We start from the raw sequence: 26,455 nt of genomic DNA on the forward strand, positions 1-26,455 counted from the left end.
GTAAATTCAGACAGCTGCCGGAAGCAACCAGCCCTTGGGGAGAGGGGCACCCCTGACATCAGCCCCTGGCTCTGCACAGCATGCACACACACACACACCTCTGTCCCTGCCTGCCTCTGTGTTCGTAGCATGGGAGAGAGCAGGAGCGTTCCATGTTAATGGTTTGCTCCTGGTTGCTTGGCGCCGAGCAGCAGGTTCAGCTGTCAGAATGGAGCTTTGAAAGGGGAGGGGCGCAGGCCCGCAGGACAGCTGAGTTCAAATCAGTGCGCAGAACGGTCACGGCAGGCATTGTGGGATACTGGGGGAGGCCAGTTCTGGTGGCATAATGAACAGGAGTGTCTACATTGATACTTTGTTGTTTTAACTTTGCTGCAAAAGACTTTATGCCTCTCGTCAAGGTGGTTTTATTTTGTCGTTGAAACTGAAGAGTTTTGTCACCAAAAGTGGCATTGCGGTGTATCCAAAGCTGCCTTTTGGAGACAAAACTCTGCAGTGGAGACAAGGCCTTAGATTCCAAAAAGCGATAGAAGCTGCTGTAATGTGCAAGCTGTGAGTCCTTTAGGGTTAACGTAAGCTAAACAGCCGGGGATCCCTTGCTTATGCTTAGAAGTCTTGCCCTCTCCCTGAGGTCCAAGCAGCACAAGGATAATAATTTCTTCTTGACTGGGATTTTTATTCCCTTTCCCTAGAGCTCAAGCCGATGGGATGAGCGTTCATGCACATCTCCTCTTCATGGATGTGGAGGGAGCAATCAACATAGTCTTTTGTCCACTGATGGTCCACAATGGCTTGTCTGATGTCTATAGTCCTTCTTTTGTTGGGCAGGAGATGACATCTCTTGTGGTAAACTAATGACTGCAGGGGTTTTCCAGTTACATTGCAAACACTTTTATAGTTATAGAGAAAACATTTAAATAGTACCTTATAACATGGGGTACAAAGACTATAAATGAGATTAATGCATGCAGCAACTTACAAGCATTTCATAAAGTCTAAATACATTTTTTATAAATCGAATACCATTTTAACAACACTAATACACGGGTGAGCCAATCTGGATTCCAGCTGTGCTTTTGTCAGTGTTCAGAGGCCAAGGGACCTTGGCATGAGCAGCATCACAAATACTGTGTGCAGTTCTGGTGTCCACGTTTTAAAGAGGACATTGAAAAATTGGAGAGGATACAGAAAAGAGCCACAAAAATGACCGGAGGGTTAGAGAAAATGCCTTTTGGTGAGAGACTTTGTGCTCAGTGTGTTTGGTTTATCAAAAAGAAGCTTGAGAAATGGCTTGATTAGTGTCAAAGTACCTTCACAGGGAGAAAATACCAGGGACGAAAGAGCTCTCTAGTCAAGCAGAGAAAGGCAGCACAAGAACTAATGGCTGGAAGTTGAAGCCAGACAAATTCAAACTAGAAATTAGGCACACCTTTTTAACAGTGTGGGTGAATCGCCACTGAAACAGACTACCACAGGAAGTGATGAATTCCCCATCTATGGCGACTGGATGCCTTTCTGGAAGATGCACTTTAGCCCAACCCCAAGACGTGCTTTAGTCAAACCTACCAGTTGCTGAGCTCAACACTGGGTTGCCTGGGTGAAATGGAACGGCCTGTGCTCTACAGGAGGTCAGGTTAAATGATCTAATGGTCCCTTCTGGCCTTAAAGTCTACAAAATTGACTAGACAAAAGGGGGAGGGAAAACAGAAGCACAGGGAGATGAAGGGACTTGCCTCAGGTCACACACCAGTTAAATGGGAGAGCTGGAACTAGAATCCAGCCTACTTGACTCACAGGGCGGCACTCTGAGCTGTAGGCTATGTTGCCTCCTGAGCCGTCTCTGCCTGTGTAGATCTGCTTGCAGGATTTGAGCCTGTGAGATCATTTCTTTTTCTGACTAGATACCCCTTTTTTCTGTTGCTCTTTTGGTCCAGTTCTGTACTCCTCTCTAACTATCCAATTTTAAGCGCTTTAGTGCTTTTAAATAATCTTTGTGAGAGAGACAGGTAGAATAAATGGTGACATTTCAGCCAAGTGACTCCCACAAAAAGGGATCTGAGCAGAAGGGAAAGCCTTACATGTGAAGGGTAATACCATGCAGGTTTGGTGCACAAAGGAGACAGATCTCCTTTATACAGAGGAGAGTATGAACATGACATACATCAAATGTCCTTGGCGACTCATAGGTTTTTAAGGCCAGAAGGCACTGTTATGATTACCTTGTCTGGCCTGCTTGGGCAGCTCATTTCCCTCTTCTTCAATTGATTTTTTTGGGGGGAAGAGGGGAAATATTAGGCCTGATCGACAGCTGGTATAAAGTGGCACCATCCTGTTCAGTTTAATCAAGGTGTACTGCGAAGGGTTAAGGAGCAGCTGTGGGCCCAGAAAGCCCTGCCCAGCTGCCCCTGCAGGGCATACTCACAGTGGAGGCTGAGCTCAAAAGGGAGCAGTTCAGCTCAGTCTAGGTGGACGGAGCAGGAGAGTAGTTGTGTAGTGCAGGCTCCTGCCAAGAAGCCACTGAGGCCCCATGCGGCCGGGATCAGGCGTTGGGGTGGCCATATTTTGGAATCATATTTTGAACTACTATTTACTGGGCCCTGGCTTGGAACCCTGTGGAGCAGGAAGGGCCCAGGTTCCCCTACTCCCAGTCATTGACTCTCGCCATCGTGTGACACAGCCCAGAGTATTGCCATTAGGCGGTACTGCCCGGTTTGGACTTCAATGCATTTATGCCAGCTGAGAATTCAGCCCATTGTTTCAAAACCAAAGGAAAATCCTCTTGATAGGATGCACCTGTTGAGAAACCATCAGAGTCTCAAACATTCCCATCTCCAGTGGGGATTCCCTCCCCTACCCAATTATTTATAGGCTGTCCTGTATCTGTGGTACTCTCCCTTTTGGGGTACGTGGTTTCCTACTTTCCTTGAACTATATCTTTAGCACCCTGGACCCAATTCTGTTCTCGGTCTGTCCTTACAAGCCCACTGTGGGATTGTGCGTAAGTGTGAGCAGCGTCTGTCCTTGATCCTCATCTTTTTGAAAAAGAAACCTAAATGTGTAACGAATGCCCATGTGCATCTTAGGAGACCTACTTTATTGACAGATACTTGTCATCACAGCCACACCCAGGGCTGACGAGGGCGGGGGGGGGAGCCGGTACAAATTACCGGGGCCTGGCGGTCTGGAAGGGGGCCCAGGGCCTGGCTTCCCCCCCTCTCATTGGCCTTATTTAGCCGCTCCGTCCTTGCTGGGGGTCCGGAAAAATTTTTTTCACTGGGGCCCGAACCTGTTCTCGGTGGCCCTGGCCACACCTCCTTCCTTGCCAGGTGCTCTATGTCTCTAGCAATGTGTACGCTGCCTAGGCAGATCCATCTCGGTTCATAATTATCCTTGTATCATGTTCCTTGGCAGGCTTTTCTCCCTATTATTCCAGGACTTTTGTGCTTTCCCATTTAATTCTTCGGCTCCTGTAAAATGGGGCCCTTGGCTTTCACCGATGTACCAGCTCAGATGTTTGATTATTTTCCATGCCCTGGAAAAGCCGGCTGAAGTTAAGTAAAAGCCATTTTTATCCAACTTCTTCAGTAAATCAAACAGAACATTCTGCCTCTGAATAACAGTGGGTAGTGCCCCCTGTCTGTTTCTTTAAAAGCATCCCGAAATAACCCTAGGTATTGCAGCCAGAATTTCCATTTAAAACATCAGTGCAGAGTGGGTGTGGAGACGGTTTCACTGGATGTTGTGCAGAGACCCACTGCATCGCTCTTGCCCTCTCTAGTCCCCCAGCAATGACAGCAGCTTCTAAAAGAGGGTCAGTTCCTATGTTCCAAACAAGGTGGAAATGCCGAGCTAAACTCTGCTTTAAAGAGTCCTTCTGGAGGTGCAGCTGGATATAGTTGCCAGCTCTTCCTATCCAAAACTGTCACATAATATTGTTGTGCAACGTTAAATTGTCTAGCACCACCCCAGAGGTGGCTGCATTTTGGTGGTTGGTGATGTAGTTACTCTGTGTTTATAAATGATACACGTGTTCTGGAAGAATATGAGACTAGTAGAATCCATTCTGTTATATGTAGCAAGCTGCCAGTGCAGTGTTCTTAGCTCTGCTACAAGGGTGTCTTATATGATTATTATTTATTATTTATATGATGTATCTAGGCCAAGGAACTGCTTTCCTGACTGCTGTACCCACTCCCAGCTCTCATTCCAAATCCTCAGCACACACATGTACACGACACTTACACATCATGCTGGCTAGTGAAGGACTGGTAGACTCCATTCTTCAGCTCCTGGAAGAAATTTTAAAGCAGCAGTTAAAAATGACACACATTCTCCCTTGATAGTATGGGCTCCATCAGGAAATGCTGAACTTCCTTTATACATATTTGTTTTTAAAAATATTGCTACCACCTGATGCTTTTGGCGCCAGGTGTTTTGTTTGTTTGTTTTTGTTTTGCTCTTAAGAGGAAGAAAACCTTGTTAATTCCCAAGATCTTGAAGAAATGTCAAATAAAACATGCTGAACCATTATTCAATCTGGTAATAAGCAGTAAAACAATCTTCCTGGAGAGGCGTCGAACAACGGTTTCCCCCGATACATGTAGACTATTAGGAGTCTTCAGTGTTCTGGTTCTAATTAAATTGCTGCATCATCTCTAAGCATCTAAGCATATCTTGCGGGAAGTGATGTGCAATGTACAATTCTGCAATGCCACCTGACGTGCAGGTACTTTGGACTTATTTCTGTGTCTTATCAGAGCCCCCTCAATTTTGAGAGCTTCTTGATTGCGTCCATCACTCTCCTGATCATTTCCAGCTTCCCCGTATCTCTGGATCATTTACCCTGAAGCCCCCTCTGAACTGGGGGAGCTGCCTTCCACATCGAACAACAGGATGACATCCATGCTGGTGGAGTGCTGACTGAACTTCACCGCCAGCTTGAGCACGGTCCCAGCGAGCCCGGTGTACACCTCCCCCTCCCAGATCTTGCTGCGAGTTGGCTGCAGTTCAGTCCTGGATTGCCCGACCACGAGAGCTCTGTAGGCTTTTGGCAGCTTGACTCTGAACCTGATCCAGCTTCGTTCCTCGAGCACTCCCGTCCTGGGCTGTAGCAAGATGCAGCCTCTCCTCCACGTGCTGTACACTCGGGGGAACGGAAGCCACCGTGGCTCGGAAAAGCAGCGGACGACGTAGTCGCAGACGTGAGCAAAGTCCTTGTGGTCCTGGTTCCTGCTGAAGAGCCCCACTTTGTAGAGGCCCGATTCAGGAAGCAGGATACAGATGCTGACCTTGTTTCCCAGATGGGTGAGCAGGATGTATCTCTCCATGGGGTACTTGGTGTTGGTGACTTTGTCCTTACTCAGGATGGCGGTCACTTCGGTGTCCGCCCGGGTGTGGAACGTGATGTTGCACTTACCCTGGTTGGTGTTGATGATGGCGGCAGGGTGGCTGGGGTTAGAAAAGCCCCTACAGCCGGTGCTGATCCCTGTCCCACAGTGCATGCTGAGGCCAGAGGGGAAGAGCTCGTTCTGGTTGATGGGACCAGAGCAACAAATGAGGAAGTTGGCTGCGTTTTTGAAGAGGTCACCTTCTAAATCTTTCACAAACACAGAGAGCCTGTAGTAACCCAGAAAAGGACACAGCACGTGACAACTCAGCTTCTCCTCCTCTGCTTGAGAAGCCAGGCACTTTGTGCTCAGGGAGGTGTCTAGATCTTTATTCACCAGCTGGTACATGGCCAGCAAGGGTCTAGATGTCTGTAGTGTCAACAGCAAAGTTCCTGTTGCAACAACAATCAGGTCCTCTCCGCAGTTGCATTCCTCAATCCCAAAGTCTTTCCCCTTTGGATGTAGGCCCCAGAAATGAAAGGGGTTTTCAGGCAGTTCTTTCTTATGTGACTGTAGGCACTTGATCTGATAGGAACACACCCAGCTATAGGGGTTCTGAGCATCCGACGGGCGTGCAAAGACCATCAGCTCAAACAAGCCCTCCGTAGGGGGGAAAACTTTGAGAGTCATGCTCTTCTCAGACACCGTCAGCATCCCGTGAGTCATGTCTAACACTTCTTCGCTAACGTCGCCACAGAGCTTGGAGAGATGGTAGCTAAATTCTGCTGGATGTGTGCTCCTCAGAGACACTGTTGCTTCCCCGTGTTCTGTAGGAAGGGAAAGGGGTGAAACACTTAAGATCATAGTTCAGTGTGAGCATCATAGTAAACTTAATTCTCAGCCCAAAGCCTCTCTCTTTAGTAACATCAGTAAAACCCAGGAAATCTGGGTTCTACACCCAGCCCTTACTGAGCAGGTGAGTCACTTCTCCTCTTAGTGCCCCCTGTTTCCATGCCGGTTAGATGGGAGTGAAGAAATCCCCTCGCCCTTGTAAAGCACTTCAAGGTCTACACATGGAAAGTGCTTTTAGCGTTATTATTAGGTCGTTTTCCAGAGTGCCCATTGTTAATGGGAGCCGTTCCCTGAACGTATTAGAGTTACGTGACAAACCCCGTGTCCCATCCAGAGCATTACTTTTACAGTAGCTCTCCAACTGGATGCAGGAATTGGAGGGGCAGATCTGGCGTGCTGCTATCATAGCAGCTGGGAAGCTCAGAGGATTGCAGCACAGCTGGGAGAAAATCCCACAGCAGTCAGCCAGACTGTAATCAGACAAGTTCCCACCCTTTTTGGGGGTGTGTGTCACCTTAAATAGAAAAATTCAGTGCGCTGTTGTCTGGGAGGCAGCTCTAAACCAGCAGGAGGGGAAATGCAGGAGTTTCACAGAGCGTACCCGACGAATGACCTGGGTGAGGTTTGTTCTGATTATACAGCTTAGAGCTCAGCTACACAGCACAGAGGAGTTGTGCAAACGTATTAGATTGCCTGAGGCAATTTACACCTCTGCGTCCCTTACTTTTCCTTTTCTGAGTCTTTCTTGTTTGGCTTTTTAACTTTCTTTTGACACGGATACGTGTGCATATCTTGTATTTTAAGGCAGAGGCAGAATATCTTTTAGAAGAAAGCATTATTAATGAGAGAAAGATCTTTAGGAGGATGGATAGTGTGTGTGTTTGTACAGCACCTAGTGCCGTGGACTACTGGTCCATGCTGGGGCTCCAAGGCATTACTGCAATACAAACATATAATTATAGCTACCCAGGACACCGTTAAAGACCCCTGGATCCTACACATGCCTATCACAACAGCAGTGTACCTTATCTGTGCAGTAAATGCCCCAATAACAACTGTGTGGGTGAAACCAGTCAATCACTATGCGCTCAAATGAACGCATTTTTTATCATGAAAAAACAAAAAGCCCACATCACCTGTGGGCAAACACTTGCCACAAAGTGATCACTCCATATCTGACCTCTCAGTCCTCGTTCTCAAAGGCAACCTGCACGGTCCTTTCAAAGGATGAGCCTGGGAATTTAAATTCATAACCTTGCTAGACATTAAAATTATCATGGGCTTAATAAAGACACTAGATTTATAGCTTATTATCACAATCTGTAACCCATTAACCCCCCTTTTTTTGCTCCATGACTGCAGGGCTGTTAATGGGCCACATCGCCTTGAATGGTCCCTTAGAATACATGTTAACTACTTATGCTAAACAGTCTGTTCCACCTTTTGTTTAGCTGTGACACTCTGAGTACAATTCCCAGGCCAGAAGAAGAGCTCTGTGTAAGCTTGAAAGCTTGTCTCTTTCACCAAGAGAAGTTGGTCCAATAAAAGACATTACCTCACCCACTTTGCCTCTCTAATGCAGGGGTAGGCAACCTATGGCACATGTGCCAAAGGCAGCACGCGAGCTGATTTTCAGTGGCACTCGCACTGCCCGGGTCCTGGCCACCGGTCCGGGGGACTCTACATTTTAATTTAATTTTAAATGAAGCTTCTTAAACATTTTAAAAACCTTATTTACTTTACATACAACAATAGTTTAGTTATATATTATAGACGTATAGAAAGAGACCTTCTAAATATGTTAAAATGTATTACTGGCACGCAAAACCTTAAATTAGAGTGAATAAATGAAGACTCGGCACACCACTTCTGAAAGGTTACCGACCCCTGCTCTAATATCTTAGGACCAACATGGCTACAACAGTAGTCCTTTCTAGCCAGTCATTTCCCATTCTGTATTTGTTCTGTTGATTATTCCTTCCTAAGTGTAGTACTCTGCATTTGTGTTTATTGAATTTCATCCTATTTATTTCAGACCATTTTGCCAGTTTAAGATCATTGTGAATTCTAAGCTTGTCCTCCAAATTGCTTGCAACCCCTCCTAGCTTGGTATCATCCTCAAACTTTATAAGTGTACTCTCTATGCTACTATCCAAACCATTTATTGAACAGAACCAGACACAGGACAGATTCCTGCAGGGCCCTACTCAGTGCCCTTCCAGCTTGTTTGTGAGCCACTGATGATTACTCTCTGGGAATGGTTTTCCAACCAGATATGCACCCACCTTATAGCAGGTTCATCTAAGCTATATTTCCTTAGTTTGCTTATGAGAAGTTCATGTGAGACTGTATCAAAAGCCTTAATAAAGTTGAGTTATATCACATCTACTGCTCCCCACCCTCCAACCACAACGTTTTGTTTCGCTGTGAAAGAAGGATATTAGGTTGGTTTGACATTATTTGTTCTTGACAAATCCATGTTGACTGTTACATATCACCTTATCTTCTAGTGCTTACAAACTTATTTGCTCCACTATCTTTCTGGGTACCAATGTTAAGCTGACCAGGCACAGGATGACTATGAGCCGTCAATGTGACATGGCCATGCAAAAAGCTAGTGTGGTCTTGGGATGCATCAGGCGAGGTATTTCCAGTAGAGATAAGGAGGTGTTAGTACCGTTATACAAGGCACTGGTGAGACCTTATCTGGAATACTGTGTGCAGTTCTGGTCTCCCATGTTTGAGAAGGATGAATTCAAACTAGAACAGGTACAGAGAAGGGCTACTAGGATGATCCGAGGAATGGAAAACCTGTCTTATGAAAGGAGACTCAAAGAGCTTGGCTTGTTTAGTCTAACCAAAAGAAGGCTGAGGGGAGATATGATTGCTCTCTACAAATATATCAGAGGAATAAATACCAGGGAGGGAGAGGGATTATTTAAGCTCAGTACCAATGTGGACACAAGAACAAATGGATATAAACTGGCCATCAAGAAGTTTAGACTTGAAATTAGATGAAGGTTTCTAACCATCAGAAGAGTGAAGTTCTGGAACAGCCTTCCAAGGGGAGTAGTGGGAACAAAAAACATATCTGGCTTCAAGACTAAGCTTGATAAGCTTATGGAGGGGATGATATAATAAGATTGGTCTTTGACTATTAGCAGTAAATATGCCCAATGGCTTGTGATGGGATGTTAGATGGGGTGGGATCTGAGTTACTACAGAGAATTCTTTCCTGGGTGGTGGCTGGTCAATCTTGCCCACATGCTCAGGGTTTAGCTGATCACCAGATTTGAGGTTGGGAAGGAATTTTCCTACAGGGCAGATTGGCAGAGGCCCTGGGGATTTTTCGTCTTTCTCTGCAGCGTGGGGCATGGATCACTTGCTGGAAGATTCTCTATACCTTGAAGTCTTTAAACCATGATTTGAGGACTTCAATGGCTCAGACACAGGTTTGATACAGGAGTGGGTGGGTGAGATTCTGTGGCATGCGTTGTGCAGGAGGTCAGACTAGATGATCATAATGGTCCCTTCTGACCTTAAAGTCTATGATTCTATAATTCCCTGGGTTGTCCTTATTCCTCTTTTTATAGGCTGGCACTCTATTTGCCCTTTTCCAGTCCTCTGGGATCTCTCCCATCCTCCATGAGTTCTTAAAGATAATAGCTCAGAGATCTCTACAGAGCATTCCTTAAGTATTCTAAAATGTATTTTGTCAGGCCTAGCTGACTTGAAGATATCTAACTTGTCTAAGTAATTCTCAACATGTTCTTTCCCTATTTCAGCCGCAGAGCTTACCCCATTTACATTTGATGTAAGTTGTCTGATCACTGCTAACCTTTTTGGTGAAAACTAAAACAATAAAGGCCTTTAACACTTTGGCCATTGCTGTAGGATAAGAGGACCCGTTTTCTTGGTTTGGAAGTGTGGGATGATGGAGTCTGGATGTCTCTGATATTTAGAAGTTTGCAGGTTCCATAAGTTAATTCAAGCTGCACTCTTTTGAATTTGCTGACATAACATACTTCTCAGAGTCCTTCCAGCAACTCGCAAGTCACCTCACTCCATCAGCAGTTATTTACCCCTGTGCAGTTAAACATTAACATCCTGGTTTAATCGCATTTTGCGCCCCCCCCCCCCCCCCTCTGCATAGGTGTAAAATATGAGACAAGATGAAAGGCTGTAGAGAATCAAAGCTATAAAGTCCCTTTAACTCCTGAAGGCTATCGAAGTGCTATACTGCCTGTGATCTTGGTTCAGCCAGGTGCTGAAACACATGCGTATGTTCCATAGGCCTCAAAGGGATTTAAGCATGTGAATAAAGTTAAGCAGATGCTGAAGTGCTTTGCTGAATGCGGTCCCGCATACACCTGGATTATTCAACCCACTGTTAAATGCAGCTGCCTCAGGGCAGCTGTGCTGCCCCCATCAGAATTTACTACATCTTTTAAGTTCGTGAAACGTAAGTAAGAAATTGTTGATGTTCTAAGCATTCAAACAATATAATTATAACATCGTATAAGAGAGCTGCCCTAGGTTCAAAAGCTTTTCATATAAAAAGAAGCTTTTTGTTATCAAAATAATTAATGGACATTTTTAGTGCAAATCCTGAGTTTTGGCATTGTCACAAATACCCAACATACGTGTGAAAAGTGTGAAATGGCTGCGTTTTGTTTTGCCTTGATACGTTAAGGTTGTGACTTGGCTCATGCAGTAAGTACAAACAATAATCCTCTGGCAAGTCTCCATCTGAGATCTTACTGATGACAGAATTTATTAACTGCAGTTTTGCTTGTTATTAAATTCGGCCAACGTCAGTTTCCTAAGGTGCTGCCCTGCCTGGCTGAATCATATTAGGATTTTTAAACAGACAGAAAGAAAAGAACATTGTATTCAACCAAGCCAAAGTTGGTGAGATATAGAGAACAACACAGTCTCCTTTGGGAGGGAAACTCTAAAAGATAATTAAAGGATACGTTTGAAACATATCTGGGGAATACTGAATTTATTCCATTGGTGTTCTGAAGATTCCTTTATATAGGAAAAGGCAGGTGAAACCACAGATGAGTTCCAGTGCAGTTTCTGCATATATGTATTTTAATTCCCTATCCTACCATAGGAGGGGGGAATTCTTTTGATAGGCCAGAGTCTAGTAACATGCCTGGACCACTGCCCGCAGCCGGAATACCAGTTGTTATACTCATTGCTGAAAGCAGTTAGAAAGGCCGTTTGTGTAACGTTAGCACAACTAACACACAGAGAGGGAAGTGAGTGACAGTGAGGTGTAAACATGACCCTGTACCCTCCTGACTCGAGCTTTTTGCTGAAGAATACAGTAGTGCAAGATGGAAAGTCGGCCAACAGTAACTAGTGCTATGTGAAATACAGCTGGTTAACTGATAGAAAATTCTCTGCCTGACAGGCTGGAAAACTCCACACTTAACTTAGTTTCTGCTCAGCAGTTTTTCTGATGACTAACCTATGTAATACTAACAATTGGGGTATTAAAGGAGGAAGAGATCTGAGGTCGGTGGATACATGAACACTTGGAAAACCTTGACCGTTTCTTGGACACCAAGTTCCCCTGCAGACGGAAGGCTGGCCATTGGAAGTCTACAGACATCCACCCAAGACCTCCTCAAGTCCTCGGGTAAATATTAATCTGGGGTTAATGTGGGGTGCTCTACTAACCTGTTGCGACGTGTGTAAATCCTGGAGACTAAATAAAGCAGAAGCTTTGAGTGAACGCACGTTTGTTTGCCTGCTTGCATCAACTATCGGACAGATGGGCCGTGTCCCGATTGATTTATTTCCTGCCACCGCCTCACAAATAGGGTTGCCAACACTCCCGGATTGGCCGTGAGCCTCCCAGAATAGGGCTCAATCTCCTGGAGGCTACTGAAGCCAATCCGGGAGATTTTAGGCCACTAAAAGTGCGGTGGCATAGCGGGGCTAAGGCAGGCTCCCTACTTGCCCTGGCTCCGTGCCGCTCCTGGAAGCAGCGCCACGTCCAGCAGCAGCTCCTAGGAGGAGACTCAGCCAGGGGGGCTCTGTGTGCTGCCCCCACCCTGAGCGCTGACTCCACAGCTCTTATTGGCTGGGAACGGGGAGCCGTGGCCAATGGGAGCTACGGGGGTGGTGCTTGCAGGCAGGGGCCACGCGAAGAGCCACCTGACCGCCCGTGAGTCTAGGAGCCGCTACCAGACATGCTGCTGCTTCCAAGAGCTGCCTGAGATAAGCACTGCCTGGCCAGAACCTACACCCTGAACCCTCTGCCGCAGCCCTGACCCCGCTTCCCGCACCCAAACTCCCTCCCAGAGCCCACACCCCAAACCCTCTGCTCCAGGTGGGAACCCACTCCCACACTCGAACTCCCTCCCAGAGCCCACACCCCGAGCCACCTGCCTCAACCCTGAGCACCCTCCCACACTCGAACTCCCTCCCAGAGCCCACACCCCGAGCCACCTGCCTCAACCCTGAGCACCCTCCCACACTCGAACTCCCTCCCAGAGCCCACACCCTGAGCCACCTGCCCCAACCCTGAGCACCCTCCCACACTCGAACTCCCTCCCAGAGCCCACACCCCGAGCCACCTGCCTCAACCCTGAGCACCCTCCCACACCCAAACTCCCTCCCGGAGCCTGCACCCCAACCCCCTGCCCCAGGCTCAGCCCGGAGCCCTCTCCCACACTCCGAACCCCTTGGCTCCAACCCTCTTCCCCAACCCGGTGAAAGTGAGTGAGGTTGGGGGGAGAGTGAGCGACAGAGGGAGGGGGGCTGGAGTGAGCGGGGGGTGGGGAAGGGGCCGGGGCAAGGGTATTTGGGTTTGTGTGATTAGACAGCTGGCAACCCTACTCACAAAGAGTAAAGTTACCAAGAGATTTGGGTTCAGCAAAACCCAGGGTAACACTACAGATGTTCAGGGGGTGTGTTGGATTGCTCAGGAAAACACCCCCCCCCCATAAAGTGCAGGCATGTTTTTAATTTCTAAAAATGTTGTTTAAAAAAACTTTCTCTGCTATTGTATCTAAGGCATCTGCCACTTAACTGACTTAGTACAGGAGAAGGTTAAATTCACAGGGCCAAATTCTGTTCTGTTACTCCTGGTGCAAAATAACACTAGGCATTAAAAGGGCATGATATGTAAAGGGTCGATGCTCAGCATTTTCTGAGCGTCAGGTCCCTTTGAGGTATCTCAAGCTGAGTACCCAAATATGGAGACAAACTAATAGTGACATGTGACAATATTGGCCATTGGTGTTGAACTATTAGGGAGAAATGGGCAGCCTTTGTAGTAGACACCTCACACGCATTTGCACTGACATCGTTTTAGACTCTTAAGAATACATTTTCAGACACTAGCCTCCATATTTTTATACTTTTAACTTTGCACATGCATAAAATGAAGACCTATTTAAGGTGTAGCTCACAATTTGGCTTTTAAGCGTATTCATGATAAAAACATGTTTAAAATGTTCTGAGGTTTAATGGGGAAAATGTGAAATAAAAAAAAATGAAATTTCTACTTCAAAATGAAGTTTTGATTTCAACTCAAATTTTTGAATGCTAAAGGGATTTTGACATTTTTACTTTTTCCCCTTTCTCTTCCTTTTCTCTCACTGAAGCCAATAGAATGATATTTAGGAGCTCTCCCCGTCCCGTCCTCCCCACACACACTTTTTCATTTTCCACTCTAATTTTTTCCAAACTTATCTAACTTTGGACAAGTTACAAAGCAGAAAAGGGAGAAATGGAACTCTGCCACTCTGCAACCTTTAACAACGTACTCAACTTTTGAAACGTTGCCGATTAGCAAAGTTAGCATTTAATTTTTCTAACTTTTTCAACAATGTAGACCTTTTCAAAAGTTAGAGTGGGAAAAGGACGGGAGACCACAAAAAAAGGAAATAGTTTTTTTTTTTTCCCCTGGGGATTTTTACTTAACCTCCTTCATTCTGTTGCATTCAGTGGTGGTAAAGTTGGGAGAAAGGAAACATCAAAAGGTTGCAATTTTCCAATTTGAAAATATTTTTTCAAAAACCAAGCCAAACAATTTCAATTTGATATAAAATAAAACTTTTTCCTTTCATTTCGTTTTGACATTTCCCCAGTGAAAACTAACAAAATTTAATCAAAAACAATGTTTTCCTGTGAAAAACTTTGTTTTCGGTGAAACTCCATTTTTCAGCTGGAAAATGTTTCAGTAGAGAAATTTTGACTAGCTCTGTAAATTATACGCCGCATGGTGAAATATCTGGGAGAGTTTTGTAACCATGCTTTTCTTCCTGACTTTATATAAACCTTAACTAGCATTAACTTGGCGGTCCACTGTACATATCGATTTGTATTAACATAAGGACGTCTTCAAAGTGCCTCAGAATGCCTATCCCTATGCATGCTGGGCCTGGTTGCATGGTAATGAACTACCTAACATGAGCAGAGGTGGCAGAATTGAATTGAACCCACTTGTTAATCAGACGAGTTAGTCCATGATTATGAAATTATATAATTATCTAAATACTTAAAATGGAAAGAATGGATAACTCATGCTTGGGTTCTGGTGGCACCTTAAAGACTAACAGATTTATTTGGGCATAAGCTTTCGTGAGTAAAAACCTCACTTCTTCTTCACTTTTTACTCACGAAAGCTTATGCCCAAATAAATCTGTTAGTCTTTAAGGTGCCACCAGACTCCTTGTTGTTTTTGTAGATACAGACTAACATGGCTACCCCCTGATACTTGACATCATGCTTGGGTTCTGTATGCATATGTATAGTACATATCTATGCATAGGTTAATTTTGTATTTGAGCAGTACATCACTCAAGCAGGGAAGGGAGCCTGTCTGGTGGTTTGAGCAGGAGACTGAAATGCACAAATTCTGGGTTCTGGTCCCATCTTTGTCACTGTTTGGCCTTGGCCAAACACTTATGGGAGGTAGTAACACATGTCTACCCCACGGGGCTGTTGTGAGGCTTCATTACAGTAAAGCACTGTGGGGGTCGGGGGGAGGAGGGCTATATCTTCTATCTTTGATTCAAGGTATATGCCCAACACTATCAGCAAAGCCCAGACCTCCTGAAATACGGCGTGACTTGGATTTCCAGGTAAATGTCTCCTCTTGATCAAAAGCTTGACGTTGTGCTTTGTTAGCAATCCACTGATTCTTCAGAACGGTTTCTTAAGCCTTGTAATAATTTCTAAGATTACTTTTCCCTAGAAGCCTTCCCGGCTGATAAAATAAATGGCAGAAAAACCTGACTGACTGCCAAGGACGATGGACACTGGGAAAGCTAACTAGCTACACACAGGATTCTCAGGCAGGTAAAGGTCATATTGTATCTGACCCAGAAAGCTATAAAACTACCACTGATTGGGGAAAAACCCTTCTCCCTCAAGAAATAGGACAGGAATGTTTCAATCATCCTTTATATTGTGATCTCGCTGCACCAGCAATGTTAGAAGAAAGAAAACTCATGTCCCACTTTTTTGTTACGCTGCTTTGTGAACACTGAAATGATGTTTCAGGGATCTTACAGCGATCTACAAATAATTAAGTAGAACTTATTTGTACTGTGACATAGGGAAGTAGTATTGTACCTACTTTAGAGATGGGGAAACTGAAGCACAGAAGGGCTTAAGTGACATGCCCAGATTAAGTACAATTCTTTGAGCAGGGGGTTGGACTAGATGACCTCTTGAGGTCCCTTCCAACTCTGATATTCTATGAATTCAGGCATCTTCACTCCTGGTTCTCCAGTCAGTGTACCACACAATGGCTCTGATTCGGGAACGCACTTAAGCGCTTGCTTAAGACCCATTGGCTTCCATGTGACGTATGCATGTGCTTAAAGTTAAGCACATGCTTGTCCCCCGTTCCTGAATTGGGGCCCATATCTGCAAAAAGATATCCCCTTATCATCAGGATCTAGGAGTCAGTGGCTGTAAACGGAGGTCCTTGCTTTGCATTTACCTGTTTTGAGAAGGGAGCGGTTTGGAGAGAGAAGGGAGAGCTGCAGTTTGAAAAACTCCGACGTTTTAAAAACTCTCTGTTCAAAGTCTTCCAGCGAGACACGCGGCTGCACAAGCTGCCATTCTGGCTCATCAGGCCAGTGGGTCTCAATGAAATCCTCAGGGTCGGGTAGAAAGAAGAAGTCGTCATACCTGCAAGAGTGGGGAAACCAGGCCACAACATGAGGACGCTGCAAATGTTCATATCCCAGCCCCCTCCTTCAGCACTGAAGTCTGAGGATACAGCACCATGGACTTCCGCAGAGGTGGATCTGCTTACACCAGGGGTGAATGCGGCCTCAGGTTTAGCGCCCAGACATGTAACGGCATTTGGAACGTGTGCAGAATCATGCTGCTTCCTGGGCTTAAATTCAGAATCCAGGGCTTTGGCCTTTCATCTCCTCATCATTCTGAACCCATTTCCTCCAAAAAGAAGAACAGGAGTACTTGTGGCCACAAGTACTCCTGTTCTTCTTTTTGCGGATACAGACTAACACGGCTGTTACTCTGAAACCATTTCCTCCAGAAGCTCTCTCCAGAGGCCCCACTAGAATTTGTGCCTTTCACACCTATCTGGTACGTTAACTCTGAAAAATCTTTGCAGGCCTAATAAAATCTTTATTTTACTTTGGCTAAGTATAATACCACAGAATCATCCATGTGAGAGTCACCCATGGGCTCATGAAGTCATCTTGTTCAGTTCCCTTGGACAGTATGGTAGGGACTGTGGGGCCTCCTGTGATATTTTCTTCCACAGTCCATAAGATCTCACTGTCCGGAAGTTTTTTCCCATACTTCCTTGAACTATCCTAAACAATTCCTCTCCATTTAGAGTTTTATCACCCTTCAAGTATTAAAGCAGCTATCTTAATCCTTCTGCTTAATTGAAAAGAAAAGACAACTCGAATCAATGCATTCAGCGAGCAAATTGGACTGAAAATCAAACGCAATAAAACAGATATCACGATCTTTAATATTGCCTCACCATCACCAGTACAGATAGAGTACTGGTGTATTCCAATGAAGAAACATTCACATATTTGGGCAGCACCATCAGCCAGGATGGTGGAACAAGCCAGGACATCTGGAACAAAATCAGTAAAGCCAGGAACACCTTCAAGAGCTTAAATACAGTCTGGAAATCATCAAAATATAACTCTTAGTTAGGAATTAGTCCTGCTTTGAGCAGGGGGTTGGACTAGATGACTTCCTGAGGTCCCTTCCCACCCTGATATTCTATGATTCTAACACCAAAACCAAACTCAAGATTTATCAGAGCTGCGTACTTTCAATGTTACTTTATAGTGCAGAATGCTGGGGAATGAGAAAGTATGAAATGTCCAAATTGTCTTCATTCCATACAACCTGCCTCAGAAAAACTCTCCGTATCTTTTGGCCCAGAACAATCTCAAACCACGATCTACTGACACAGTTCAGCCAAGGGGATCTGAGCACCAGTCACGTGCTTCGGATGGAAACTGATTCCATCACCAGAGTAGCAACAAGATGGACACCTGAAGGCCAGGGAAACGAGGCCACCCAAAAACAACATGGTGAACAGCTGTGGAAGCTGAGCTGAAAAACCTGGGGCACAGCTGGGGAACCATGGAAAGACTTGGCAGAAACAGACAGGAGTGGAGGCATTTGTCACTGCCCTAAATGCCAGAGGCATAACAGGAACATGATGATGAATTGTTGTCACTCAACCATGCTTGATCAGATATTTTAGTAAGACATCCCATCTTGGTTATAAATCACTCCAACAGTTGATCGTTCTCGCTGTTAAAAATGTGCACCTGATTTCTGGTTTGAATTTGGAAGCTGATGCTAGATGGCCATTGGATCTGGTTATGCTTTTGTAGAAGTAGAACCAGATTAACAAATAACGCCTGGACATCAGCCACCTTGACTCATTCTACTGTGACCTGTGAGTCACAGCAGGAGATTGGGAATCAGTATTAAAGAGCAGAGAGGGCTTAGTGCTCAGGTTAGGGTCTGATCCTGTGATTTGCTGAGGGCCCTCTACTTCCATTGACTTTGACATGAGCTGAGGGCACTCATCACCGTACAGGATAGGTTCATCAGGACTTAACCAACTGGACCAATGCCTACTACTTTCAGTGAGCTTTGGACTGGACCCAGAGGAAGCAGTTATTTGCTTGTTCCCTGAGACAATAGCTGTCTATTCCACTCTTTCCCTCTCCACTCTTCAAAAACAACCCAAACAAGCTGATACTTTTAAAAAGTTGTTCCAAGTAAAAGAATTGCCAATTAGTAATGGCACAATGCCTTCATTATGCAGCATTAGAGTAAAAAAAGTCAAGTTTCTAACATCTCATGGAATATTTCTAAATTTGATAAATAATTTTGATTCAATCATTATTTACTTAGAATGGGCTGAGAAACCTCCAGCAATTCTGTCTAGAGCCTCATAATAATAAAATGGCTGTGGAACTGGAGATTAATTACTTAAATGCTGACACATTTTTAATCAAAAACTAATGGAGGGAGAAAAGGTATTCTTTGACTAATCTTTAAAAATCTGTATTTACAAAATACATGACTTTTAAAACTGCATTTTCAATAAAAACATGCATTCTGGTGCTAACTCTTCAGATTTTCCCCTGTCAGATGCCCAATATTGTGTTACAAAATGTGGTGGTGGTGGTGTGTGTGTGTGTGTGTGTGTGTGTGTGTGTATATATATATACACACATATATACACACACACACACCTATATCCTGATAGAACACTGTCCTCGGGAGCCAAACAATCCTACCGCGTTATAGATGAAACTGCGTTATATTGAACTTGCTTTGATCCGCTGGAGTGCGCAGCCCCGCCCCCCCGGAGTGCTGCTTTACCGCGTAATATCCGAATTTGTGTTATATCAGGTCGCGTTATATCGGGGTAGAAGTGTGTGTTTATAATTTATTTTTAGGCTCCCACTTCTGGCTTGATCCAAATCTCATTGAAGTCAATGTGGCAACTCCCTTTGATTTCAATAGGCTTTGGATCAAATCTCTAAGTATTTAGGTCCATGAGGCACTCCAATCATGGGGTGCAAATCCATACATGCAACATCTGTTTTAGGAGAGCTATTTGTGGGTGGACGGAGGAAACTGGCTCATCTACTTTAGTGGCTTAGAGATGGATTCCAAAATGAATCCACCTCTATATGCCATCCCTGACCGTCCCCATATAGGGTTTGATTCTCCTTCCGTTCAAATCAGATGCAAAACATTAATTGTTTTGAATGCTGGGGGATCTAGCCCATGATTCTCTTTGCAGAATGGTGTGGGAAGTTATATGGGCAGGGATAGCAACCAGAAATACTGATTCCCAATTTCCTGCTGTAACTCACAGATCACCATAGAATGAGCCAAGGTGGCTGATGTATTGGAGTTACTGATTTACATATATTAAATAAGTCTCTCTCCAGTGTTCTAGGCCATGGGGTCTCAACCATGGGGGCCTGGTGATCCCTGGAGGTGAGGTCTGTGTTCAGGTTTCAGGGATTCGCAGTTACCAGCCCTTTCTTGAGGACTAGATGAGAGGGAGGGTGGGGACCCTGGACCTTTTTTCTGTTGTAACATGGAGTCACGGTACGGAAAGGCCAAGAACGGCTAATTTAGTCACATCAGAAATAAATGGATTTCTTTGTTTGGAAATGAGAGGTTGCGAAGGGGTCAGTGTCTCACCTGGGTATAAATAATCTCTTCTCCGCATCCACAATGCCTGCACCCCAGCATGCATCCAGCAGGTACCATTGCCCTTCCAGCTGAACTGCGTTCCACATGTGGTTGGATTTCTTTTGTTGGCAGTTTTGCCCTTGTTGGTATCCAGTACCTCTCCCATAGCCTGACACTTGAATGCAGCTCAAACCTGCCTCCCTGTAAGGATGGAAACGTTCATGGTAGGAAAACACAGATTAGGCTGGAAACCCCTCAGAGTTGGTGCTTAATTAACTGCTGGCTACTCAGATGACGTGATAGCTCAGACTTCTGTAATCTCCGTTCCAGGATGTTTATGGTCATGTTCTTGCTGTTGAGCTCAGGGCACCTCCATTGCTTTAATAGCCCCTTAGTGGAGCTTTCTGGCTGTGAAGATCAGCAATGACCTTCCCAATTCTTTATTTGTTCTTTGCCTAGGTCACGGTTCATTCAGACAGAATGGCTTTTATTTTGGAATAAGAGAATGACAAAAACAAGAAAGAATAAAAGTCAAGTCTCCAGGTGAGAGCAGGGCACCCTGTGAATGGACACAACGTAGCACGGAAATAAACACATGACATGTTTTGTTCAGCAGTGCCAGCCATTCTCACAGTGTTGGTGGGAAGGTAATACCTAGGTTAATTTATACCTGCACATTTCTTGGCATAAATGGGCATAACCAGAGCACACGCCTCTTCCAGTCTGCAGGACCTGTTCTGGTGTATGGATCTTCTGAGATAACCCTAAGAAGCCATCCACATCATATCCTAAGAGGAGGAAATGAAACCACAACCATTATCCAGAGGCTTTGGCAACTCCCCAAATGAAAGAAGAATTGGTAAAACCTTGGGGACAGATCCTCAGCTGGTGTAAATTGGGGGTACCACTAGCAAATTTTCTGGTGAAGGAGGGGAATCAAGCCTGGGGTTCCCGAGGCCTAGGCTAGTTCCTAATGACCATCCTCCTCAACCTAGACAAATCACCCTACTATGAGTCGAGCTGAATGAAAAACGTACTCACGGATATTGTGACACAGCCACATCCATATTGCTCGCACGGTCTCCAGCTTGCTTCGGGCCTTGTCAGTAATCAACTGAACAATGGTCTGGACTGACAGCAAAGCCGGCTTTGATTTTATCTGGTGAGGACAGGATTTTATGTGAGCAAGTTGAATGTGTATCACGAGATACATTAATGTCTATCTGTCATTTTGTATGGTGCTCACGGTAGAGCCACTTGTAAGTATTGGTCCCTTTGCATCCTCCCGTGGTGTGAAAGGGTCAAAATATGGCTAGAACTTGCTAGCTGGGGATTCACACAGCATGAGTGAGTCAGCACATGGCATGGAGCAGCCCCGAGGTTGCTCTCAACTACACTTGGGCCAGACCTGGCTAGGAACAGATCCCAGAAATGGGCGTCTGCAAGCAGGTCCTTGGCAGTCCCTGCTCCTGATCATGCCTGTGGATACTGGGCACAGCTAAGAATTTGGGCCCCGGTTTCTAGGTGCTAGGTAAACGGGGCCAGTGGCTCCACTTGACCACTCTGGATTGAGTGACTGGGTTCCCTCCTCCCAACCCCCCCCCCCCAAAGCTTTAGTCACAGGAGAAACCCTTGTGTGTAAATAGCCCCACTGAGGTCAACAGCACTGCTCCTAGCTGGCTTAAGGCCTGATTTGGCTTTGAGTCTAAAGTTGAAGGGCTCCCTGTTGGGTCTCTTGCGGAGAGAAGCTCGTTCTGGGGAGCTGTCAGCTAGGCTGGCATGTGGGGAGAGGTGGAGGCAGTTCCTGACCCCAGGGAAGACCTGTGCCATTGAAGAGTGGTGATCCCCAGAGGCAGAACGTACTGGACCCACGCACATCTGCAATGTAGATGGTTGCCTTCCTATTGTCGGCATTCACAATAATAATTCCGGAGAGGGGAAAATGACAAAGTGCACCAGATTGCAGTACATTCAGTATTTTAAATAAGCAGGTGGGTGGTTTGTACAGCTCTCTATTCCCAGGGGCGCTTTTATTGTTTTTGTTACTGTTGCCTCCACCTCTCCCAAGCTCCGTTTTAGCATATGAGGTAATCTCCATGGTCCTGAAGCCAAGTTTGCATGGAGACAAAATTAATTGTCTCCAAATCCCAAGCGATGTTAGCCTGCGGCTGGGTATGAATGACAGATTTCTACAGAACAGGGAGAGCAATTACTTTCAGCACCGAGTAAATAACTGAACTTTTGCCTTCTCTCTACTTAACCTTTGGTGTGTAAGTAACAAAAGGTCGTCAATTAAACTGTTGGATCTTTGACACATTATGGTGGTCTTGAGGCTAACCTGGTGGTGTTTAGTGTAGGTAATAGTGCTTCATTATAATTTGTTTGTGTGCCAATCCCTGGACCCCTTATGCAGTCAAACATGTATCATTGCACAACTGCAGTTAAACTTTAGACCTTCTAGAGCACCACTCTCTAAACCTCATGTGGTGAGATGTGCCAGGGAGCTGGCTTGAATCTTACACCCAGTTTAGCGTTTATTGGCTTCTGATTGTCAGTTCAGTGGTTGGCCTGCAAAGAGGACCCAGTAGAATGCCTCATGGTTGAGAATGAGCAGGACTCAAGTGTATTGGATAAAAAAGGGATTCTTTATTGCAGCTGCCGGACACAGGGGCGGTGCTACCATTAAGGCAAACTAGGCAGTTGCCTAGGGTGCCAAGGTTTGGGGGCGCCAAAAAGCGGGGCCCCCAATTTTTTTGAACAGTGTTCCTACGCCCCCTCCCTGAGCACGTGGTCGCCGCTCCACTTCTCCTGCCTCCCAGGGCTTGCAGCGCCAATCAGCCGTTTGGCGCCGCAAGCCTGGGAGGGGAGGAGAATTAGAGCGGGGGTGGCGTGCTCGGGGAGGAGGTGGAGCAGAGTTGAGCTGGGGAGGGGAGCTGCCGCATGGCTCCCCGGTGGGGGAAGCTGCTGTGGAGGGGGGGCCCCTCAGGGCAGAGGGGGGGAGCTGCCGGCGGGGGGGGGCGCCTCAGGGTGGGGGGGGCGGGGAGCTGCTGCAGGGTTGGATGGGGGGGCGCAAGGTGGAAATTTCGCCTAGGGCGCAAAACTTCCTTGCAACGGCCCTGGCCGGACACAGACAGACCCTGTGGTTGTCTCTGGTGCTCTCTCTCGCTCTCTCTTTTCTGAACGAGAAAGACACTGGCTCTCTAGCCCCAACTACTTAAGCACAACTTTTTGCTGCCTCATTTTATCACATAGGATCTCCTTAAGCTCTGGCCCAGACTTAAGTCATGTCATGAACTTCTAAATAAGGTATGAGGCTGACTACAAGTCTCTCATGGAGACTCTTCTTGGCTCAAGCCAACTGGGACCAAGATTTCTAGATGTGGCTGGTTTGGGGTGCCTTACCTGACACCTTAAAAGGGACCTGGTTTTTAGAGTACTCGGTGTTTTCAGGCCCCTCTGAGGCGTCTCAGGTTGGGCACCTGTTGACCTGTAACCCTGACCTGATTTTAGGGTTCAAACTTAAATTATAGCCTGTGTTAACGCATATTAAATTACAGCTCTACTAATTTTACTATCTTAACACATTTTAACATGGAAAGCAAATGTAAAAAGATTTGTTAAAGGCTTTGCACGCATGAGGCCTAGCTAGTTAGCCCGAAGTGCGTGACCTAGGGTTATAACAGTTGGCAATATGCCTCTTGTGATAAACAAGTACACCACAAAAGGGCAGCTTAAGCTTGAAATAACACTTCTAGGGGATTGATTTTTTTTTGGTACTTGTAACCACAGAGAAACCACATTCACGTATCCAAACTGTTGGAAATAAAGTGACGCAAATGAGCCGTACCCCTGATTACGGTCCCTCGTAATACTAAACATGGGCACATGAGACCTAAATCAAATATTATCCCAGATGTGGGAGGGATACAAGGAAAATGTGTATGAAAAAGATGGTCAGACCAACCCCTACTTGGGACACCAGGGACAATCGAATGGCGGAATACGAACAAGTTATCTGGTGGTGATCTCCATTTACTATTTTTTTTCATCTTTGTCTCTAATGGCCACCATAAAGTTGTAAGTATGCACATGGCTGTAAGTATAACAACTTGGGTGGGGGGAATGTTTATCTGTAGATATGTATGATCCAGGGGGTTATATTTATTCTACTCTTTGTGTAATCTTCGCTTACAATTTCAATTATGCTTGTCTGTACTAACCAAAGCTCATACATTTTGTGCATACTTCACCGACGCAATACAATTTCTTATGTAGCCGCCTCCGTAAAAGAACCTGTTATTAGCAATAAGGACGTTTGCATCTTAGGCTGATCCAAGGCTACACGCCTTGGCCCTTGTTTTAATTTTGCTGGAGAGGAAAGCCATTTGTTCATGCCCACAGCAGCCTCCCGCTGTGATTTTTGTCTCGACTCATAAGACAGGCTCATCATTAGCCAAAGCATTAAAAGGCTGGTTTCTCATTCACAATATCTCTATAGACCTTGGAGGAAGTTTGTGCCTACAGTACCTACCTGCTCGCTCACATGCAGAACATGAGCGTCTATGTGGCTGAAAACCTTTGAGTCTGGGAAAAGGTCTCGCCTTTTCTTTCTCTGGGTCATGCTGGACCATGCCTGCCTCTCTCCTCTCAAGCCATCCATCCCTTCTCTGGAAACAGCTAGTGGAGAACAACCCTTCTCAGGCGGCTTATGGATGGTAGATTTCTTCAGGGTCACCTTGCTGCCATTGTCAATTCTTTTTGCCCCAAACAGGAAAGTACGCTTGATGGGGGAATCCTTGGGGGCATTGGCTATGCTCTTTGTTGCTATGATTTCCTTCGGAGTGGTCTCTCCATTCCACCGGCTCTCCTTGGTAGTCCTTTGGTGGAGCTTCTGTGAGGCATCAGAGGGGCACCCCAGGGCCACATTGCCATTATAGAAGTCTGACATTTGACTCTCTCTAGCAGCAGCTGACATGATATCTGGGGACGGGGCCAGTTTTTCACTGTGGTTCCTACCCTGTGCTCGCCTCACAGGGCCTTGGATGGCGTGGCTTTCATGGCAGTTGGCATTACTTGAGGAAGAGCAAATGGTGGAAATTGATTTGCTCACTTTGACACCCTGGGGTTTGGACGACTTGCCACGGTCGCAGTCCATCTTCATTTGTGCAGATGGCGGTCCAGTGGAGTCTGTGAGGGAAAGATAGAAACTCCTGTTCAAAGGAAATATTTACTTTACCTCACCTTCCTTCAGAGCCTGTGTGTTGTAAGTAGAGTGACTCTGTATTTGATGGTTTGGAGCTGCAAGCCACAGCACTGAAGGTTCCCGCTGGTACCAGAAGAGCAAAGGTGGGCTAGAATCACCCATGTACAGTTTATTGCAAAGCCATTTCCAGGCACAGGACATTTTTTAAGGATGTCAAACCATGGAAATTTAGCTGGGAAGGAAGAGTCAAAGGGAAATTGAAATTGGTATTTAAGCTTATTGGGTGTTGTGGCTCCCGTACAGGGCTGAGATCTATTCCTGGCTCTGACAGTGTCTCCGTATGCGTTTGTGGGCATAATTGTCTCCGTTTCCCTGCTGTAATATTAGAATAATAATTTTTTACATCCCCTATGTCAGAGCTGGGGGTGAGCCAAGCCAGTACTCCATGTAATTAATGCTTGAGTGCCTGAAATGGGTATTTTGGCACCCAGGTGTGACAATTAACCCATAAAAGTTTATTTGTTGCCTTCAGTTTCATTAAGCTGCTTGGTATCTGTAGAACAGCATTACCTCTTGCTCCATCACATTTTGGTTTAATCTATTGGTTTTGTTTTCTGTTACTGCTTAAGGCTGGTAGGGAGAAAGGGGGTATGGGTTGTGGAATGAAAGGCCTGACCCTAGACTTACAGGATAGGTGAGTTAATCCCATAGACGGGAAAGCACTCCCAGAACTTGTTCCTGTACACTTTAAGCCTTTCTACTGGTGCTGGGGGGGGGGAATTTTTCAGCAAAACATGCAGGTTCAGTAACACCAAAATATTTTGTGAATTCATGTCAGTTTTGCCAAATTTGTGTAAAAATAAAATATAAAACAAAATTCTGAAATAAATTCTGACACTTTTGAAATGGAACATTTTGATTTGTCCATTCTTTTCCTTTCAAAACGTGCTTCCGTTTTAGTAAAATAGTCAAAAACCTTTAAAAATTGTCAAAATAGAAACAAAACGTTTTGTTTGGTTTCATTTTGACAAAACTGAATCAAACGGTTTTGTTTGACCCCCACATTATTTTTTTCCGGTTCTTCGAGTCACCAAAAATGCTGAAAAATTTCATTTTCAGTTTGCCCCAAAACAATTTTTGTGTGTGTGGCTTTGACAGTGAACTGAAAAATCCACAATTTCCCCAGCTCTACTTCCCTCCGTGACTGGAGAAGGCAGCAAAGTGCTTGTTTTTATTAGGCTGGGTTTGTTTCTGTTTTGTAATAATAAAATGACGGTTTGTGAAATGCAAATAGCACGTCGTGCTGTGAACCACTTACAGAGCAGCCCAGAAATGTCACTCGCTGGATCCCTCCGGCTCCTTGCATGCAGAG

The 26,455-nt window shown here is 45.4% G+C and overlaps 1 protein-coding gene across 1 annotated transcript; it reads right to left on the reverse strand.

The window, feature by feature from the left end:
- Positions 1–89: 89 nt before the first annotated feature.
- LOC128837620 (kyphoscoliosis peptidase-like) lies at positions 90–26,455 on the reverse strand. The gene is made up of 7 exons (XM_054028870.1): positions 26,402–26,455; positions 24,412–25,067; positions 20,922–21,039; positions 20,551–20,668; positions 19,890–20,081; positions 16,150–16,340; positions 90–6,151 (listed from the first exon to the last, which is right to left on the reverse strand). Exons 2-7 carry the CDS (start codon positions 25,039–25,041, stop codon positions 4,836–4,838), a joined length of 2,565 nt encoding a protein of 854 aa, XP_053884845.1. The 5' UTR covers positions 25,042–25,067; positions 26,402–26,455; the 3' UTR covers positions 90–4,835.

This window comes from Malaclemys terrapin, chromosome 5, assembly GCF_027887155.1.
Source record: "Malaclemys terrapin pileata isolate rMalTer1 chromosome 5, rMalTer1.hap1, whole genome shotgun sequence".
NCBI lineage: Eukaryota > Metazoa > Chordata > Testudines > Emydidae > Malaclemys > Malaclemys terrapin.

Bases quoted from the DNA above. Each gene is read 5' to 3' on its own strand.
- LOC128837620 (XM_054028870.1), bottom strand. From the start codon at position 25,041: ATGAAGATGGACTGCGACCGTGGCAAGTCGTCCAAACCCCAGGGTGTC. The intron at 21,040-24,411 runs GTAGGTACTGTA...TGTCCTCACCAG, and splicing joins TTCTGCATGTGAGCGAGCAG to ATAAAATCAAAGCCGGCTTT. The intron at 20,082-20,550 runs GTATAAATTAAC...CCATCCTTACAG, and splicing joins TTATGCCAAGAAATGTGCAG to GGAGGCAGGTTTGAGCTGCA.